This window comes from Hoplias malabaricus, chromosome 13, assembly GCF_029633855.1.
Source record: "Hoplias malabaricus isolate fHopMal1 chromosome 13, fHopMal1.hap1, whole genome shotgun sequence".
In the NCBI taxonomy this organism is placed as follows: Eukaryota; Metazoa; Chordata; class Actinopteri; order Characiformes; family Erythrinidae; genus Hoplias; species Hoplias malabaricus.
In genome coordinates this window covers 23,774,594-23,794,566 of record NC_089812.1, presented here as the reverse complement: position 1 = coordinate 23,794,566, position 19,973 = coordinate 23,774,594, and the positions used below count along the sequence as shown (strand labels likewise).

At 44.5% G+C, this 19,973-nt stretch overlaps 1 protein-coding gene across 2 annotated transcripts in view; it reads left to right on the top strand.

Annotated features, from left to right (window-relative positions):
- The first annotated feature begins 821 nt into the window (after window positions 1-821).
- prr12b (proline rich 12b) overlaps window positions 822-19,973 on the top strand; it is a 32,773-nt gene continuing 13,621 nt past the window's right edge. For both annotated transcript variants that reach the window (XM_066642933.1, XM_066642934.1), the window contains exons 1-6: window positions 822-1,091; window positions 12,881-13,038; window positions 13,201-13,362; window positions 13,510-18,194; window positions 18,558-18,761; window positions 19,585-19,659. In XM_066642933.1, the coding sequence (XP_066499030.1) occupies window positions 1,009-1,091; window positions 12,881-13,038; window positions 13,201-13,362; window positions 13,510-18,194; window positions 18,558-18,761; window positions 19,585-19,659 (5,367 nt within the window). In that variant the 5' untranslated portion in view covers window positions 822-1,008. The remainder of the gene's footprint in view (window positions 1,092-12,880; window positions 13,039-13,200; window positions 13,363-13,509; window positions 18,195-18,557; window positions 18,762-19,584; window positions 19,660-19,973) is intronic.

The following is a 19,973-nucleotide window of genomic DNA, read 5'->3' as shown; positions in this document are numbered from 1 at the left end:
CATGCTCTTGTGGACAATCTCACGCGCGAAAAAAAATATTCTACTGCATATGTCGTTTTTATTATCCATTTTCTCTTATTTATATTGTTATTACTATGTATTATAATAATATTTTGTTAGAATGTAAAGGGATTTTTTGTGTTGGTGCAACAGCTGATATGAAAATAACTGCATTATGAAATAAAATGTAAATATAAATAAATAAAAATAAATTAAATAATTAAAAAAATCAGATCCAAATTGCCTGTGCTTCTCATGACTGTGTGAATGCACACTATTCACTGTGTGGGACTGTATAGCAATATGAGCGCTATTTGCAAGGGGCACGGGGTTTTGAGGTGTGTGTGTGTGTGTGTGTGTGTGTGTGTAAATGAGTACGTGTGTACGCGCGCATCCAGCCTTGCTGCTGCTGTCTCTCTGTAGACAAGGACAATAGATGTTGAAATATATAGAGAGGGGAGGGAAGAAGTAGCTGGATTCGCTCTCTCTCTCTCTCTCTCTCTCTCTCTCTCTCTCTCTCTCTCTCATTTTTTGCCTCCACCTCCTCCCCTAGCCATGTAACCCCCCTCCTCTCTTCTCCTCCTCCTTCTCCTCCTCCGTCCATTCCTCTCTCTCTCTCTTGCTCACTCGCTCCGTCTCTCTCTCCCTCACAGTCTCACACACACGCAAGCACACACACTCTCTCTCTCTCTCTCTCTCCCCCCTCCGAGCTGCTCCCATTCTTGAGGACTTGCATGTGAAACAGGAGAGATAAACAGACAGACGTGCACGAGCGCAGAGAGAGGAAAGGACAAGGGGAGAGAGAGTGAGAGAGAGAGAGTGAGAGAGAGAGCGTGAGTGAGAGAGAGAGAGAGAGAGCGAGAGAGAGAGACAGTGCATTAGAATTTAGGAAACAACCTCCCTCCCTTCCTCTCCTCCTCCCCTCTCCTCCTCTTTCCTCCTCCTCCTCCTCCTCTTCCCCCTCCCTTGTCTATCTCTCCATCTTCATCCCTCGTTCTTTTTTCTTTCATGGATAGGAATTATCCTGGCACAGGATTCGGTGATTTAGGCGCAGGAACGGGATGGACTTACGAAAGATCAGCGAAGGCAAGGTAAGAAGATGAAGAGTTGGGGGGGTGGGGGGTGTCTATCTGTCTTGTGTAGGGGGGGGGGGGTTTCTATGTTCTGCAACAATGCAACCAATACCGATGGTGGCAAATGCATGCATTTGAGCATGCATGGAATGGCATGAGATTGCATTGTAATGCATTGCATTTGAAAAAAAATCCATGCTACCCACTCGCTCCTGAATAGTAGTAGTATTATTATTATTGGGGGTCCAGGTTATTGTCATTACAGAGCCAAGAGGAGGAGGTGGGGGTGGTCAAATGAGGGGGAGGAGGTGGTGGGTAGTGGTGGTGGAGTGTGTATGTGTGTGTTGGAGAGAGAGAGAGAGGGGGGGGGGGGGTGTCTTGTCTTGGAAAATGCAAGGAATGCGATTGAGAGTTAATGCGTGATAGGGAAGGTAGACTGAGACTGAGACATGAAAAAGGGGGAGAGGGGCGAAAAAAAGAAGGAGGGAGGGAGGAAGGGGGGATGGGACGCTTGCTAAAGCTACTGCTAAACGCACAGAAATAAAGCCTTTTTTTAATTTGCAAAAGTCCGTGTCTGATTTTTGACACGCCGTTTGTTGTATGTTGACAGAGCAGCATTCGCAACCATTTCCGCACGCAGCCAATTAGGTTACAGCCCAACAGCACTCGCAAAAATACCATTGCAACGCTTGATAGCTACTGTATACTACCCTTGCTGATATTGTGTGGCCTCTTAGCTGCATAGCCTATTGTTTTGTCTCAAATAAAACAACAGCCCGACACTGGTTCAGCAGCAAACAAAAGTGCTGGAAGCTTCCTTTCCTTTCCCTTCCCTCGCGGAGTGCTGCCTGCCATGTGTTTTGTGCTTCTGCTCCACATGCTGTCTGTCTGCTAAAGCTTAGCCCCCATCAAACGTGTTGACTGCAATGCAACATCACGCTTTCAACGTTACCCCACGTTTCTGCGTGCGTGAGCCGGTGGGCTCGCGCGCCGACAGGCACAGTCACCTGCGCAGGTGATAAAAGTAGCCCCTAAGCACCTCTCCGTGCTAATGCTACGGGGGCTATTCTGAGCATTCTGTAAGGGCGTCAGTGGGCATCTTTTGTGTGGTTCTGTGTGTGATTGTGTGCTCCACACTGAAAACGAAAACGACAGGTCAGACGTAGCCCATAGTAAAACAGGGACACGATCCAAATCCAGCGGTTCCACAGCTGTTTAACGCTTCCCAGATGCGCGAGGTGGAGTAATTAGCTGCTAAAGAAAAGTGAGATTCCAGGACTCAGTGCTGGTATGTTTGGCTGGCTGTTGTTGTGGCTACCTGCAGCTCACAGAGCCAGACAAACCATCTCACATTTACCCAGCAGCAGCCAGCAGCCTCTGTGTCAGCACTGTTCATAGAGCTGTGTGTGTAACTGTACACAGTCTACAATCAGCTCCAGCTACTCATTTGTACAGCAGCAGCAAGCAGAAATGGATTTAGCACTCATTTTATTATAAATGTGAATACACACACATTTATACAGTGAAGCAACCATCATTACTTCATAATTAATGTCATAATCAACAGTTCATACAGTTACAATCAGATGTATATAGAGATGCACGCCTGTGTTATTTTATACCAGATATAAATATGACTGTATAGAAGTGACTGTCACTGTATACACTCAAATTTATACAGTATAGCATGCATCCTTCCCTGTGCTATGTGAATTTAAATGTGTGGAAGACTATAAACAGGTCTATAAAGTGTAAATGTATAAAAGTACTCATTGTCCACTTTATCACTCCCATTTGCCATGTAGATGCACTTTGCAGGTCTACAATTACACACTGTAGTCCATCTGTTGATCTGTTAGTCCCCCATCACCCTTGTCTTCAACACTCAGGACCACCACAGAGAAGGTGCTGCAGTAACACTGACGTGGTGGTGGTGTGTTAGTGTGTGTTGTGCTGGGACGAGTTGATCAGACACAGCAGTGCTGCTGGAGTTTTTAAACCCCTCAGTGTCACTGCCAGACTGAGAATAGTCCACCGACCAAAAACATTCAGCCGACAGCGTCCTGTGTCACTGATGTAGGACTGAGCTACTGTCTCTGACTTTACATCTACAAGGTGGACCAGTGGCCAGTGTGTGGACACAGGGTTTAGACAGCACTGCTGTGTCTGATCCATTCTTACCAGTGAAACGCACACTAATAAATGTAAGTGTCACTGCAGAGATGGGAATGATCCACCACCCAAATCATATCTGCTCTGTGGTGGCCCTGTGGATGTCCTGTGGTGGTCCTGTGGGGGTCCTGTGGGGGTCCTGCTCCTGTATGGCGAGTGAAGCTGATAAAGTGGACAATGAGGGTAGAAACAAGGAGGATGTTTCTGCAGAAATGTTAGTGTAAGTGTATAAATTGTAAAAACAGTAGTACGTGTGTAAGTGTTTAAATATAACTGGAATGTGAAGATTAACTATGTTAACACCAGTATAGATGTATTGATGTAAGTACAAATATGAGTGTAAATATTTAAATGTATACATGTAAGTATAAATCAGGGTATAACTGTAGAAATATTAGTATAAATAAGGATCAAACAGTATAAATGTGAGTATAAGTGTTTAAATTATGTATTTATATACAGTTGTGTATTACAGTTATATACAGTTCAAACGCGCGTTATGTTCGTGGTTGCCCTGACAACGGATCGTGAGCAGCACGCAGCTTCACACACACCACAGCCTTTAGCATATATGACACAGTACACTTCCCCTTGCCATGATAATAATAATAATAATTATAATAATAATAATTACATTTATTTATTGCCTTACAGACATAATAATACTACTACTAATAATAATAATAATAACAATATGGTTTTATGTCTTGGATTGGATTAAACAGTATTGGATTAATGTAATTTTCCTTTATTATTTCTTCCAATATTTTCTACTCAAATATTATTATTATTATTATTATTATTATTATTATTATTATTATTATTATTATTATATTTATTTATTTTTTACAACAGTAAAAGTATTGCTAGTCAGATATATGCTTATGCTGGCAGCACAGTTTTCTGCCAGTTAATGAAATCCTTATCACATATGATCAGTCTCAGTTATCTGTAGTAGTTGTTATACTGTAGTGGGCGACACAACTGCCTTCCACACTGGGGTTTGATTCCCAGCTCGGGCTATTGCAATAAGAGACCTCAGGCTAGACTCTTATCTTTACATCCTCCCACATCTGTAAGAAGAGTATAATTGTAGGTAGTTCTGGATAGTGTCTGCCAAATGCCATAAAAGTCCAGGGAATACCACGTCCATTCTGCCAGACATGGTTGTTTAATGTAGGTAGAAGAGTGCAGTTCACAGCTCTGTGTTTTGTTTTTGGAGCCGGGTGCAGGTCTTGGCAGTCCTGCTCTCCAGAAACTAGCAGCTGCTTTTGGACAGAGTGTACTGTGGGTGAGGTGTGGGTTGTTTTTTTTTGTTCTGTGAATGGGAATACACCAGGGTGATGAACAGCAGGTAGCTGTGTGCTGATGTGCCCTGTAAACAATTGCTGTTATTTTACAGTCAGTTGTAAATACAGTTTTTATTGTACCACAATTCTTTCTTAAATTACAGTATATGTTTCCTGTTCTGTGATTTGATGTTCACTCTTAACAGTTTCCTGTAAAATAAACAAGTAACTCTCCCAGAATTCCTTGCAGTCTCCTCATAAGGAAAATGTGTTGTGTTGTAGTTATGGATACAGCTTCATCTACGGTATCTACAGAGTGAAGTAGACGAGAGTCTGTGACGATGGCTGCTATAGTCTGAAGTTTATGAATGTGTCTGATGGTTTCTATGTTAAAGAACTGGAATCAGTTGATGGTGTTTTGGGTGGAGCTGTATCTACAGTATCTATATAGTAAAGCTGAAGCTGGAGTCACTGGTGGCACTGACTTTGTAAGGTGGTACAGTTACAGTATCACTACTGTAAACTGCTGCAGGGTGCATTAATGGTAGCTAAGCTGGCAGCGAGTTACGGTGAATTTTACAGGAGTGTTTTTTCTCAGTGGTGGTTGATAGAAGCAGGTGAGACTCGAGACTATGCGGCTGTTTCTCTGGTCCAGGTACACGCCCCTCGCTCGGCCTCTTCCTGTAGCCTCTGCCCGGTGGGAGTGATTGCTCCTGGGCTGCTGGATGGTTTATGATTGCCTTTCTGAGTCAAGGGCATCTCTTGCTGCACAGGCGGATTGATGGCACCCTGGATCCTTAATGAGCAATTCTTACTCATAAGACGTTGGACAAGCCTCAGCACTGGCGCTCGGCAGCCCGAGAGCTCTCTCAGAGTGAGATGAAATGAAATGAAATTGAATCCCTCCTCTTTTAGTTTTGGGGTGATGGGGGGAGTAACTGTAATTGTTTTTTTGTTTGGAAATTAATATTAGTTGGGAGCGAGAGCACCGTTGTGGGACTATGCATGTCCCTCCATTAGGCCGCTGTGGAACATGCTGAAGTATTAAATGAATATGAAATGGAGCGAAATATAATGAAAGTGATTTTGTTTTTGCGAAGTATTTCCCCAGCACTTCTTCAAATAAGAACAGCCTTGGCATTGTGTTTGAATTAACTGCATGCGAAGACAGAGACAACACCTTTAACCTGATTACACCATTCGTACGGTACGTTTGTGTGGATTTCCCTGAGACTGGGTTGGGTTTTGATCTGAAGCAGATTTACTGTGATTCATTATGTCAAGTCGCACATTGTGTTACTAAATAAATAATCACCTGATGGACCCTGCTGTACGAGGAGCTTCCCAAACTCCCTCTCGCAGGGCATCATGGGTCCCACCACACTCTGGCACCTCTTCATGTTTCTAATGGAGATTAATGGTCAGGATAGAGTTTCCCGCCATCTCATAAACATTTTGCACCTGTTGGAAGGGTCTGTGTTGGATTAACGTCCATATAATTAGGAGCAGGACTGTGCAGTGTGTTTAATAGGGCTTCTAATTCAGCCTCTAATTCATCCCTCATTGTTTTTGGGCATATACTCTAATGGATAAATGCTGATGAATGGGACTGGGATTTGTGGGAAGTTTTTCATATCCTGAATATCCTGACATTTTCTGCAGAGGATACATTTATGATTATTCAGTTTTATTTGTGTTATTTGTTTCGGTAGGTTAAACTATGTTTGAAATTGTGCAACAAGCATTGCAAAAAATGTGTGTCGATGTCACACAGCTCCTGTCTGTGACAACAGGTGCTGTGTTCTCACTTTGTCTGTGTCAGTTTCCCCAGAGTGATCCAGTTCCCTTCTGCAGTCCAATAAATACATGTTGTTTGGTGTTTGTGACTGGGTGAGTGTGTGAGTGACTGAGTGAGGGTATGAAATTTTCCACAGGTGTGAGTGTGTGTGGTGTGGTTCCTTTCTCCTGGGTTTGTTTGTTTATGATATTGGGTAGGCTCTGGATCCACAGTGATCCTGATTATAAAGTAGTGGTTTCAGAAGATGTATGAATGAATGAATAAATGAAGGGATGCAATGAAACGTAGAAACTGTGGTGTAGAAAACCAGCAGCCCCTAAGCTTACTGTTCCTCCGGAGTAGAACAAAAAATATCAGTCCATTATTGGTCTAATGCACTGTAAAATGTTAAAGTAAATATTAGATTATACTATTTCACATCTCTGAATAAAGGTTTTCCCTGATGCAAAGCCATGATTAATTCCTTTAAAGAACCCTTCTTTGCAAAGGAAGGTAACTCAATGTAACGGTTCTGTACCAATTAAAGGTCTGAGCCAAGAGCCATTTATTTCAGACCTCCGTCTTTCTCTCCCGTCCTCTCTGTCCATCAGACTTGAGATGTATTATCCCATTAACACAGACTGGATGGAAAGAGAGGACGAGAGATGAGAAAAATGACTGGCGAAAGGTGTGGACCGAAAGTGAGGAAGCTTTAAAAAGAATGGGACTAGGAGAGAGTATGGGAAAGGTGCTCTTGCAGAGGCTCCACCAGATCAATGTAGGTAAGGGAAGGGTTAACTCAGGTCATGATCACAAAGGGTGATGAACCTATTGGAAAAGTGAGAGGACAAACTGGAAGGGAGTCGTGTGAAGAAAAAGTGAAGGAATAGAAAGGGCATGGAGATGTGAGAAGAAGGAAGGCAGGGTAGGAGCTAGAGGGGATGTGGCTCTATTGATGAGTATTGGAAATTCCTGGATTGGATACTGACAGGAAACAACCACTGAATCTGAATAAATCCCCACTGTAAAAAACCTGGCCTGAAATAACAAATCAGGCTGTGTTGTTGGTTGTGTATTTCATTCTGTGGGGTTAGTACAGACTAGGGCTGGAAAATATAACTGAAAGTCATATCATGATATATTTCTTAATTTTGTTAAATGCAATATAATTGCGATATCAATATGAACAGTATAAAATCCACTGAAAAACTTCCAAGACGAACTAAGAAATATGACATCACTGTCACGGCTGGGCAGTACAGACGAGGGAGGCGGACGTACATGCAAGAAATTTTATTTTCAAAACAATAGCAAAATAAACACGGGTAATACAGACAGACTGAATAAAGACGGGACTAAACTGAACAGAGTAAAACAAGGACTGATAGGAAACAGCCATGAACCGGGGTAGATACATGTAAACACAGAAACACATCTATGCACACAAGAACCGACAAGGGAGCAGTGAAACAAAGGGACTATATACAGACAAGGAACACCTGAGGACAATTGGACAGAGGTGGAGACAGAAACAAAACAATAACAGAGCCATGTGCTAAATAAGTGTGGAAAAACAGACAGGACAGGGCCAGGGCCAGGGCCAGGGCGTGACAATCACCATCAAAATTAACCAATTGGCTTTGTCAATATTAATATTTTTACACAAAATTTCAAAATGAGTGCTGAACTGCAAATACCCTGTAAATACGGTCAGTCAGTGACAGATGTTGTAAATAGTGTATATTGAAATACTGAAAATGTGTTTAAAAATCAAATTGTTATTGAAACATTTTATATTGCAATTATATATTAATATTGAATTATTGTACAGCCTTAGTACAGACTTTGGATAAAGTGAGCAATTATTGGCATCACGTTTGTATGGGAATAATATCGGCAGATGTTTTTTTGCATTAAACTGTTGTTTAGAATCAAATATCAAATGATACTATGTTGATACTAAATGATACTATATGTGTGTGTGTGTGTGTGTGTGTATTTCTGGTCCTAGAAGAGTTATATATTTAGAAGATGCTGAGCTACTGTACTAACATGTCTGCATTTTATTATTATTATTGTATGTGTAAATGTATATAAACAAATGACATATTTTTCTGCGAGTAAATGTAGGCTTCTGCATTTACACACAGCATGGGCAAATATGAAAAATACAAAATTTATACAAAGGCCTGCAATTTCTCTGTCTGCTCAATTTCATGACATTTAAAAACAAATAAATACAAATAGTGTTTCAATATTGGTATTACTACAAGAATATATATGGCATCATGCTGTCTTTTGCCAGAGCATGTAGATAAAATACATCCATCAATTCCCTTATTCCCCTGAGATCAGTCCTCTCACTCCTCCAGGGCCTCCAGACCGCCTCTTTGGGATTAGCACCCAATTATGGTCTGGTTCCTATCAAACTCTGTGTCAATCTTAATGAGTTTTAGCACATGACAGTCACTTTGATCCAGTGAGAGACCTCAGAGGCTACAGAGAGGAATGGCTCGGATGTATATGGATGCTCACGATTGACGAAAAGAATGCTGGGAGACGTTAATTATTTAAGAGAAGGCATTCTGGTGCTGAGGAAGCATCTGGCTGTCAGTCCGCTGCTCAGATTTTCAATGAGCTGTTCTGAAATTGTGATGCATTTAACCAAACTAGTTCTTGCCTAAATAACCCACTGACCTCACCGTTTGAAGTAGTTGCCAAGTATGGTCATTTTTAACCTGTAGAAAATTTTATAGGAGAAATAAATGATTTTTAACACAAAAAGTAGCAAACAATGTAAAAGCCATCTTTAGTATATATATATATATTCTTCATCTTTGATTGAAACCAATTTATGCTCCATGGAGTGGGTCCCCACATAGAGGTGGCCATGTTTAAAATAAATTTAGGACAGAACCTCTGATACATTTAGTCCTATAAGCGTTGGTATAAGGTCTTTTTCACTCAATTTGAAGAAGATCCATTGAAGAAGATGGATTATTGCTCCTTTAAGATGCTCCTTTATAGTCTTTTGACTCTGAAGAAGGCTAAAATGAGTTTGATTGGTGCGTGTCTTTGACAAGAAATATTTAATATTTAATATTTAAGCTAAGTATAAAGATATCTATCCAGCTCCATCTGCTGTTTGTGCCATGTGTGAGTTTGGTGCTCTCTTTGTTCAAGCATTTAAACATTTACCGCAGTTCATCAGAGCTTTTATCCAGTTAATTACACCAGTGTCCAGCCTCGGAGATGAGTGTCTGCTTAAGAGAGACAGACAAACTCCCAGATGGCGTCCCCTCAGGACCTGTTTTAGTCGTCCCTGCTTAAGACACGTTGATAAATGTAATGGACATTGGTGTTACTGCTGGGATTAGTAGAGCATGAACTGCAAAAGAAATGCCATTTTTATGTTTGTCTCATGTAGAGAACTTCCATCCATCCATCCATTATCTGTAACCGCTTATCCAATTTAGGGTCGCGGGGGGTCCAGAGCCTACCTGGAATCATCGGGCGCAAGGCGGGAATACACCCTGGAGGGGACATGTAGAGAACTTATTTAAGTTATTTTATCAGCAAAGTGAGCAGTTTGACCTGGAGTACTTAATCTTTGGCGTAGGACTCTATCCACTGTTACCAACAAATAGACATTCATTAACTGGAAAATTATTCATTCATTCATTCATTGACTGTAACCCTTATCCAGTTCAGGGTCGCGGTGGGTCCGGAGCCTACCCGGAATCACTGGGCACAAGGCAGGAACACACCCTGGAAGGGGCACCAGTCCTTCACAGGGCAACACACACTCACACATTAACTCTCACACTCACACCTATGGACACTTTGGAGTCACCAATCCACCTACCAACGTGTGTTTTTTAACCTTGGGAGGAAACCAGAGCCCCCAGAGGAAACTCACGCAGACAAGGGAAGAACACACCAAATTCCTTGCAGTGTGGAAAATTAGACTACATTTATTTGTGGAGAAATATAACCTGGTAATAAACGTATGTCGTAATGTAGTTTAAAAAAATAGACAGATAATATTTCACAGTATCCTAATATTGCTTAAATATTCAGCATTTTTCGAATATCATACATATTTAATCAAATATACACTGATTTTAAACATGGCAGCCCCTATTTTGGGGAACCCGCTCTTTGGAGCATAATCTCATCAATCCAAGGACTACAAAACATGTTGATAGTGTCAATTTATAGAAAAAGCATATGTAATATTATTAAATAGTTATTTAAAATATTATTATATAGGTTTGTAAATGTAATTGATAATCACTTATTGTCATTGTTTGTCTCTTCTGGCATCTTCTTTGCGCAGACAGTTGATAATGACTCACACCTGCAGCTGCTCAGAGACTCATTAGCTTCTTAAAACCGTGTATTTGAGCAAATATTTCTGAAATCTGCTATGTAGGTTACCAGTGTTCTGAGTGTTGTTTATTTTGTCTTGTATCCCTGTTTCTGACTCTCCTGTTTTGACTGTAGATTTACCTGTTTTCTGAGTTACTGCCTGTTGACACTTACCTGGCCTGATGAAAACTTGCAGCTAAACCCCCAAAAACTATAGCATATGCATCCTGTCTACTCACCTCCATTATCACACTTGGACATTTTAGATCATAATTTTTATTGTAAAAAATGACTTTTACTGTTGAACTATTTTAAGCAATTAACTGCTTTTACAAAATTGATTCCGGTCAGTTTTTTTGGATCTGTGCCACTTTAATGGACATCAGTGTTAATGCAGGGCTTAGTTGAGCTGGATTTATTTTTGCACAGTTTTGATTAATACAATATAACCATATGCACCCTGGGTTTAATTTCAGACTGTGCTTTTTTTGGACAGCACACTGCAGAATAAACTTATCCGAGTGTGAACTGGGTCTTTTCTCTTTTGGTTTAAAGATAGACTGGCTGGTGGTATTGAATGACACCCACCCCCTCACCACGTGCTTGCTCAGTGTGTGGTGTCTGTGGCTTCCCACACGGCACTGGGCTCAGAGTGGATCTGCACTAAACTGAGCTGTACTCACATTAAGAGCCTTTTGAGGATGAAGGGGAGGGGGTTACCACGGCGATTCAGTCACAGGAGAGCTTTTATCAATGAGCGCTCTGTCTCACCTCAGCAACATCCTAACCACTATTGTCAGCTCAACGGCCCACTCTTATGAAAGGGAACAACAGTTTGTAAAGACGCCAGCAAGACGTTTGATTGGCTGACAGTCCACCCAGCTACAGCCAATCGCTGTGAATAACAGTGTCCAGGGTTTCAGCAGAAAAGCTGTTGAGAATCTGTAGAGGATGTCCAAATGTCTGCCACTATCAACATGGTTCCTGTATCCTCATGCGTGCCTACAAATGCAGGTTTCACTGGAGTAATGCCAATTTTAATTTCCTAAAAACACTTTCAGGAATGCAGTGAATGTAATGGTTTTGTACCAAATGTTTTTTCAAGGGCTATTTGTTTCAGACGTTTGCAAAAATACAATCATAGCATACCTCACACTGCAGCAAGAGGCGTGCATTCCTGCATCTATTCAAATGGAGAGAAGCAGCGTTCTGTTATTTTATTTGTGCTTATATGATTTTCCTCATGTCCTTAGATAATTACATTCGATGTTTATAATGATGTATATGGAAAAGATAACATTTCTACACAGTGTAATGTAGTTTTCACGATACCATCCTTCAGATGAGACATAAAGGTCCTGACTCTCTGAGGTCATAAAAAAATCCCTTGGCATTTCCTCAAAAATCGTCGAGCTGTGACCTTAACGCTAGGCTAAATCTACCACTGTGGACACGTCTGGCCTCCTAATCACCCCCCATCTTGACTCAATCATTCTCCCTCACCTCCCCTCTACCTAATAGCTGATGTGTGGTGAACACACTGGCTTCGCATTGACCGGGTGGATGCTGTACATTTGTGGAAGTTGGAGCGCGGTTCTAGAAAGGCATTGTATGCAATTGGATGTCAATGTAATTAATTCATCATCTTAATATATTTTTGCCGCATCACCCATTCCTACATGCAGGTCACCACTGTACATTTCAGTACTGATTCTCTGAGGAGGAGGAGGTTAATGTTGTCCCCTAAGACATCATTGGTCATTGTATGGGGTCGAAGAGGTAGTGTGTGCACTAGGATAATGAGAATGTGCATTGTTGTAAAGCAGTCGGGATGTAGTCAGATCCAGAGGCTATTTGGGAGAGGGAGGGTATGGAAGCGAATAGGCTGATTAAACAGCTAATCTGTGTGTGGCTCTAGTGAGAAGAGGATAATGCAGAGCTTGGGTCAGCTGATATTCTATACAGGGATTTACCAAGAGTACTGCCCAACCCGCCTTTCTACTGCTGTGTTAAGGGCAAGGATGTATTGTGGGGTGGGGTGGGGGGTGTTCTGTAATGTTTTAGAGTATCGCAAGCTCTAGTTAGGCTGAAGTTTATCAGATAAGTGTTAATTATATGCAAGCAGTCTGAAGCTCTTTTGTCTGCATAGTAATTCTGCACTCACTCACATACATTTTCTGTCTCTCCTGTTCTTTCAGTCTGATGTATGGGAGTTCCAGATCCTCCCATCCAGACTCAGAACTACTCCATCGTCAAGCATATGCCACAGCACACCCCCTGCAGGGCTATGCGACCAATCATCACCCAGGAAGCTCTGGACAGGGCGGAGCTTGGGGTGCAGCTGGCCGGAGTTTAGGTAAGGGGCACCCTCTTGTTTGTCTGCCTTGATTTTCTTATGCGCCTGTTGGGATTTGTCCAATATTGCTGCAAAGTAAGCATTGATTTGAAGCATTCTGAGTCATCTGAGTCATCTCTCCTCATTTCAGTATAATGAGTATCTCTTGTCCCTGTCCCCCAGGGCTGTCAGGCTTGTTTGATGCTGGGCTGCACCATGCTGGCTCCTCAGGACCTGACGCTTCCGTCATGAACCTGATCTCCGCTCTGGAGTCCCGAGGTCCACAGCCTCCCCCTTCGGCCTCCTCCCTCCTCTCTCAGTTCCGTACCCCCTCATGGCAGACTGGTACGTAACTGTGCCGCATCTCTTTTTTTTCTCTACTGGATGAATACACTGATTGCAGTCATTTATTAAATGGCAAATAGACATGTTTACACAGATGTATTTTTAACCTGTTGATCCTGCTGTTTGTTTTCTGTCTCCGCACTCCAGCAATGCATACTCCAGCCCCTGCGGAGCTCTTCATCTCCAGCGCGTTGCCTGGCTCTGGTTCCTTCCCTTCCTCCTCCGCCCTGTCGGCATATCAGCACCCTGCCTCTTTCCCAGGGCGCTCCTTCCCTGGAGTAACCTCATCGTTGTCTCTCCAGGACACCCCCACATTCAGCCCAACCTCCAATGGCCTCCTATCACCGCACGACCCATTGCTGCACATAAAAACCCCCTCACAGTCCAGCCTGGGCTTTGACCGTCTCCTTTCGTCTCAAAGTGCAGCAGCAGCAGCATACCGAGGAGCTCAGGAGCCTTCCAACGCTCCTCCTTCAGCTCAAGCGTCCTCATCCTCCTCCTCTCGCCACCTAGCTCCCCCCCAGTTTAACCTGCTCTCCTCACAGCTACAAGACCAGTCCTCCCAGCTGTACAATGCTTCTGTATTCTCCTCAACGCCTGGACCACCACAGCCCCCTTCCTCCCAAGAAAGAGCCATTCCTAGGCAAGACAGTGTGATTAAGCACTACCAGAGACCTTCTCCTGCACAATCCCAGTTGTCCTCCTCCACACCACACCCCCTGCAACATTATCTTAGTTGTGGAGCTTCGGGCTACCAACAGATCTCCCACCATAGGCACGGAGGGGTGAATTGTAGTCCTCTGGGTGACCAGAGCCCATCATCTGACCCCAAACCCTCACCTCGATCAGAGCAAGTTTACCGTCCCATAATCCAGCCTCCATATAGCTCCTCCTCCACATCTTCCTCAGCCACAGGAAGTGGCATTGGCAAAACAGGCAAGAGTTCTAGTTCAAGCAGTGGCTACTCATCCTCTAGCTCTTCATCATCCAGAACACCTCACACACCTCCTTCAGCTTCCTCCACTTCGTCGTCCTCCTCTGCTTCATCTAACCCCAGTGCTTCGTCCAGCTCCTCCTCGGCTCCTTCACGACAGCAGCCACCGCCACAACCTGCACCCCAACCTCCTCCACCACCTCCCCCACCTCCTCCTGTGTCGTCTTCTGCAGCACAGCAGCCTCCTCCCAAACCCTGCCTTTCCACATATGGCTCTCCTGTCGCTCCTGTTAAACCTGTCGCTGGGCTTCCTGGCCAAACCCCACCACAGCAACAACACTCACAATCATATTCACCAAGTCAACCCCAGCCCTCCCATCTTTCCCAACCTTATGGAGGATTCAGCTCTCCGCAAGCCCAGGATCTGAGCTCTGGGCCTGGGGGGTCAGGAAAAGGTTTTGGAGGTCTCGGAGCAACAGGACGTTCGTTTTCAGCCGAGGTTGTGTATGGTTCTGAATCAGGATATGGTTCTTTACCACCCTCTCTTGGAGGAGCAGGAAGCCCTTCAATGGGCTATGGGGGTCCAGGACATTCGCCTGCTCTTATTGGATCTGGAGGGGGTACAGGTGCAACGAGTAGTGGTGCTGGCTCAGGAGGGGGAAGTTCAGGGGGTGGAGGTGCAAGCAGTAACAGTGTTGCAAGTGGTGGAGGTGGAGGATCATACCACCTACCAGACTCCAGCCCATCTCCCTCAAGTAATTCTGGAATCATTCGCCCAGGATTGCACTCCCCTGCCCCGACTCGCCCTGCACAGTCTCCAGGAGGAACTGGGGGTACCAAGTACCTGTCTTCAGTTCTCTCTCCTGCTTTCCTTGCATCTCCACAGGGATACTCGGACACGAGGGCGCCACAGCCACAAACGCAGTCCTATCATCCAGCACCACCGAAGTCCAAGTCAGAGTCTGATATGCTCAGCATTGAACGTCCCCAAGAGGAGGACGAGGAAGACGACGATGATTTTCTTATTCAGCACTTACTGCACTCTCAGAGTCCAGCTCCTCCGCCTTCTCAGCACCACACTCAGCAACAGCCACCACAGGTTCCTTCCCAGCAGCAGCCACAGTCCCAGTCTGTGTCCCAAAGTAGAGAAGGAGCAAAAGGGATGTCTGCCTATGAGCTGAACAAGGTTTCTGAGGAACGCTACCATCTACAAAGTGTCATTCGCACCAACAATGCCACCAATAATGTGGATCCTGGTGCAGCGAGCACCACTGGATTAAATACTGGTTCAGAGAGTCAGCTGGAGATGTCTCTCAAAAAGCAGCAACAAGCAAAGACTGACAGATCAGTGCCTGGAGCTGGGGCAAACGGAGGACGAGGGGGAATGGATTCCCTCTCTCACGCTCATCCCCATGCACCTCACACTCACCAACACGACTCCCTTGGCTCAGTGGTCCATTATGGCCGAGGAGACCCTTACAGCCACCAGACACACCAACATCAGCATCATTCTTCGCATTCCTCCCACACAGGGCACTCCCAACACACACAGCACTCGCACCCGCATTCTCTGTCTCACTCCCACTTGGACCTCAAGAAAGCTCCAGATCCCTCAGAGCTCCCCTATTTGAGAAAGACTCCAGATCTGCAGCAGAGACAGTCACAGACGTCCCTTTCCCACATGGATTCACCACCTGACCAGACTCAGCAACCTCAGCAGGCTCACCTTCTCCAGTCTGTTCTCTCTCACACCACACGTAACAAAATGGAAGCTCAACAGGCTCCTCAGCAGCAGCACTCTATGAGCCAGCAGACGTTAATGGGACAAGCTGGAGGTCTTGGTACTACTAGCGGCGGGGGAGTGGAAAACCAGCCGCAGGCCTCTCAGCTTCAGCTCCAGCTTCAGTCCCAGGCGATGGAGGCCCACTATGGGCATGAAGCACAGCGAAACCAAAGCCAGCCAAGTCAGAGTTCTGTCTCACAGCTAGATATGCTTGAGCGGTCACTCTCAAGGACTAACAGTCGTGACGGTACAGGGCCCACTGAAAGGATTGTCGGTGGAGATGGAAGCACCGGCGAGCATCATAGACCACAGCAGCAGCAGCAGCAGCAACAACAGCTGCAGCAACAACAGCTGCAGCAGCAGCAGCAGCAGCAGCAACATAGGATCCCCTCACACCACCAGTCCCACCATCCCCAGCAAACACCTTCAGAACTCGATTTCCTGAATGAGACAAACCTGAGCATGTCAACCCCAACACATCTGCACCATATGGCTTCCCACCACACGCATCCCCATGCCCACCACCAGCCACAGTCCCACCCTCATCACCAACACTCTCACCAGCACGCTCACCACATGTCAGCCAATTCGGCCCCGCTGCAGCCCCAGGCCCAGCCCAGGGAACCCGAGCCTCAGCTTGGCCAGGCACAGCTAGATCAGCTGAAAGAGCACCAGTTTGACACAGAAAGTCCGGTAGGGAAACCAACACAGAGTCAGGGACAGAACCAGCAGCAACAGCAGCAGAGGTTTGTGCCTCTGACTTCCATTTGTTTCCCTGACTCTCTTCTACAAGATGAAGACCGTTCGTTTTTCCCAGGAATGGAGGACATGTTCTGCCATGAGGACTATAAGTCAAGTTGTGCAGGAGGAGGAGGTGCAGGACAAGGAGACCAGGACATGGTGTCTGAAGGCCGGGTGAACGTTCAAGACGGCATTGAATCTGTTAAGACGGTTGGAGGGGCAGGTGGGTATGACATGATGGGTCACCATGGTGACCAAGGGTATGGTCAGTACTGTCACAGTCTTTCTGAATCTGGCAACGGGACCATGCATCTAGATTTGGACTCCTTGAAAACCCATGAACTCCCATCCACTGTGAACACAGAGCAACTGGGGCTAATCCAGTCTCAGACCCCGGGCATTGGAATGGGTGGGGCAGCTTCTGGTGTAGATGGAACAGGGAATAAAATGATGGGAACAGCTGGTGTAGGAGGTGGATCTGGAACAGGGGGGCTGACTACACCTATCTTCTGTTCTTCCAGACCCAAAAAACTACTCAAAACCAGCTCTTTTCACCTTCTGAAACAGCGGCGGGACCCCAATTCTCAACCACAGACTAAGAAAACATACGCCCAGGAATATGAGTTTGAGGACGATGAAGATAAAGCAGATGTCCCTGCTGACATTCGACTAAACAGTAGACGACTTCCAGATTTACTACCTGACCTGGTGTCTAGCTGCCGAAAGTCTGGTGGCGGTTCTGGGGTTGGTAGTCTAAGTCCCCTAATGAGTGACTTGGATTTCTGCCACCCCTCAGGGTACCCGTCTCTCGGACCACCCCCACAGCTACTTCCACACGATGGGCCAAAGAAAAGGGGCAGAAAGCCCACCAAACCCAAACGAGAAGGCCCTCCACGGCCTAGAGGAAGACCCCGTATCCGTCCATTACCAGAGCCTCCGTATTGCAGAGGCCTGATGGGACCTGGTGCCGGTGAGAATCGGAGAGGCCGTGGTCGAGGAAGGGGTCGTGGCAGGAAAGATGATCTCATGTTGGAAATGCATAGAGACATGAACAAAGGACAGAATTACCATCAACAGCCTCATCAGCAAGCACCTCCTCTCCATCACCAACAACAGCAACAACAACTTCAACAACAACAACAGCAACAACAACACTTACAGCAACATATGCACCACCATCCTCAAACCCAGCAGCATCTCCAAACACAGCAGCAGCAGCACATGCACCAACAGCAACACCTGCACACACAACACCATCAGCAACATCTACATCAACAGCAGCAGCAACATCATCAACAGCAGCCACAGCACCAACAACATCAACAACAACATCAGCCCCAACAACAGTATCAGGAGCCCATCAAACCTATAAAGGTGAGGGAAGGAGGTAGAAGATTCAAGAGGTTTATGGTCATACTGTTGTTATACTGACACCTAGTGGCCTGCATATATGTTAGGACATTCTGTCCTAAACCTATTTTACACATGGTCCCCCCAATGTGGGGGACCCACTCTATGGAGCATAAACCAGATCATTTAGGGACTACATAGCAGCTTGATTTTTCATCTCTGCACATTATCGATAAAAATGTGAAAATAATCATCACTTTTATCTTATGTCTGTTTTGTGTGTGTGTGTGTGTGTGTGTGTGTGTTTGTTTGTTAAATATGATTTATTGCTTCTTTAAATAATTCAGAATATCATACAGGCAGCTTTCTTTGTTTTCCCAATCCTAGATCAAGCTCCCTCTTCCCTCCATGCCTTCATCAGACTCCCTGCTGAGGACAGACTCCTTGTCGAGCACGGATCCAGTTCTGTCTGATGGCTCAGTGGGATCTGCTCCATCTTTAGGCCTGAGCCCTGGGCCCACATCTGGACTGGACATGAACAGGGCTGACCTGAACCGAGTTCAAGAAAAGATGAAGCAGAAGGACCAAGAGGTAAATAAAATAGAGAAAGACAGAGTATCATTTTTTCCTCCCCTTAATTGCAGTTTTATCTTTCAGGCTGAGAGACACCCGGGTGCTAGTGTGTTTCAGATAAGGGCTTTTTAAATATTTTTTTAGCTGAGGGCCTGTAAAATCAAAGGAAAATGAAGTTCTGATGATTTAGTAAAGACACTGAGCCCTGTCTGTTTGTAAAACTGAATTATTATTTTTTTAATATTAAATGATTTTATGTGTCTCATCATGTCATCAAACTCTGTTTATTAGTCATTGTCAAAAATGTAAAATAATAAAATGGTGTATACTGGGTTTTGTTTGTAATGTAATAATCACATTCTAATGTAATTCTAATGTACTGAAACCCACACCTGTTCTTTTTGGTATTTACATCTGTGTGTTGTACTGAGTCAGTCTGAAGCAGAGAATAATGTCAGTGTTAAAAAGCTATAGCAAGGTTTATGAAATAATCCTCTGTGACCTTCACAGCGAGTTTAGATGTAACCCCCTTTATTATTTTCAGGAAATTTTAAACATACAATCTGCACAGAGTGCATGAACTGAAATAAAAAGAAAACATGTTTCAGTCTGTGCACATAAAGACCATCCGTTTTTCAGAACCTAAAGATGGTGAAAGTTTAATCAAAAGATCCCTCTCTCTATGCCTTTGTGCAAAATTGTACTTGTGAAATTGCTCTTGTTGCCTCAGCAACAGGTAACCTCAGAAGAGAGGGAAGGAGTTAGGAACAGGGTGGTGTAATGTGTAGATAGCTTTAGTTATTGCATATGTAATATTGTGTTATCTATGGTTCATTCACAGATGCCCTGGGAGAGAGACATGGATGAAGAACTGACCCCAGAGGCCTGGGCTACCATGCAAAAACTGTCTAGCTCAGTAAGGCACTTGTTCAAGCTCTTGTTGAGTTTATGGTGAATAATGAATAAATACAACGTGGTGCATATGCAATATCTTGATGCAAGGAATAATTTAGGGGGAACGTTATGAGAAATGCAATTACATATTTTGATTGTAAACGAATACAAAGCAATATCTGAAAATGTTGGAAGCCTGATGTCTCCCCTCCAGGTTTATTTCAGAGGAGATGCATTGTCCTCGCTGTACTCGTGCTTTTAGTTCCACTAGGGGGAGTAGTATGTTCTGAGGCTGAGATGATTGACAGACTGCCGTGATCGCCCTGTCCCTAAAAA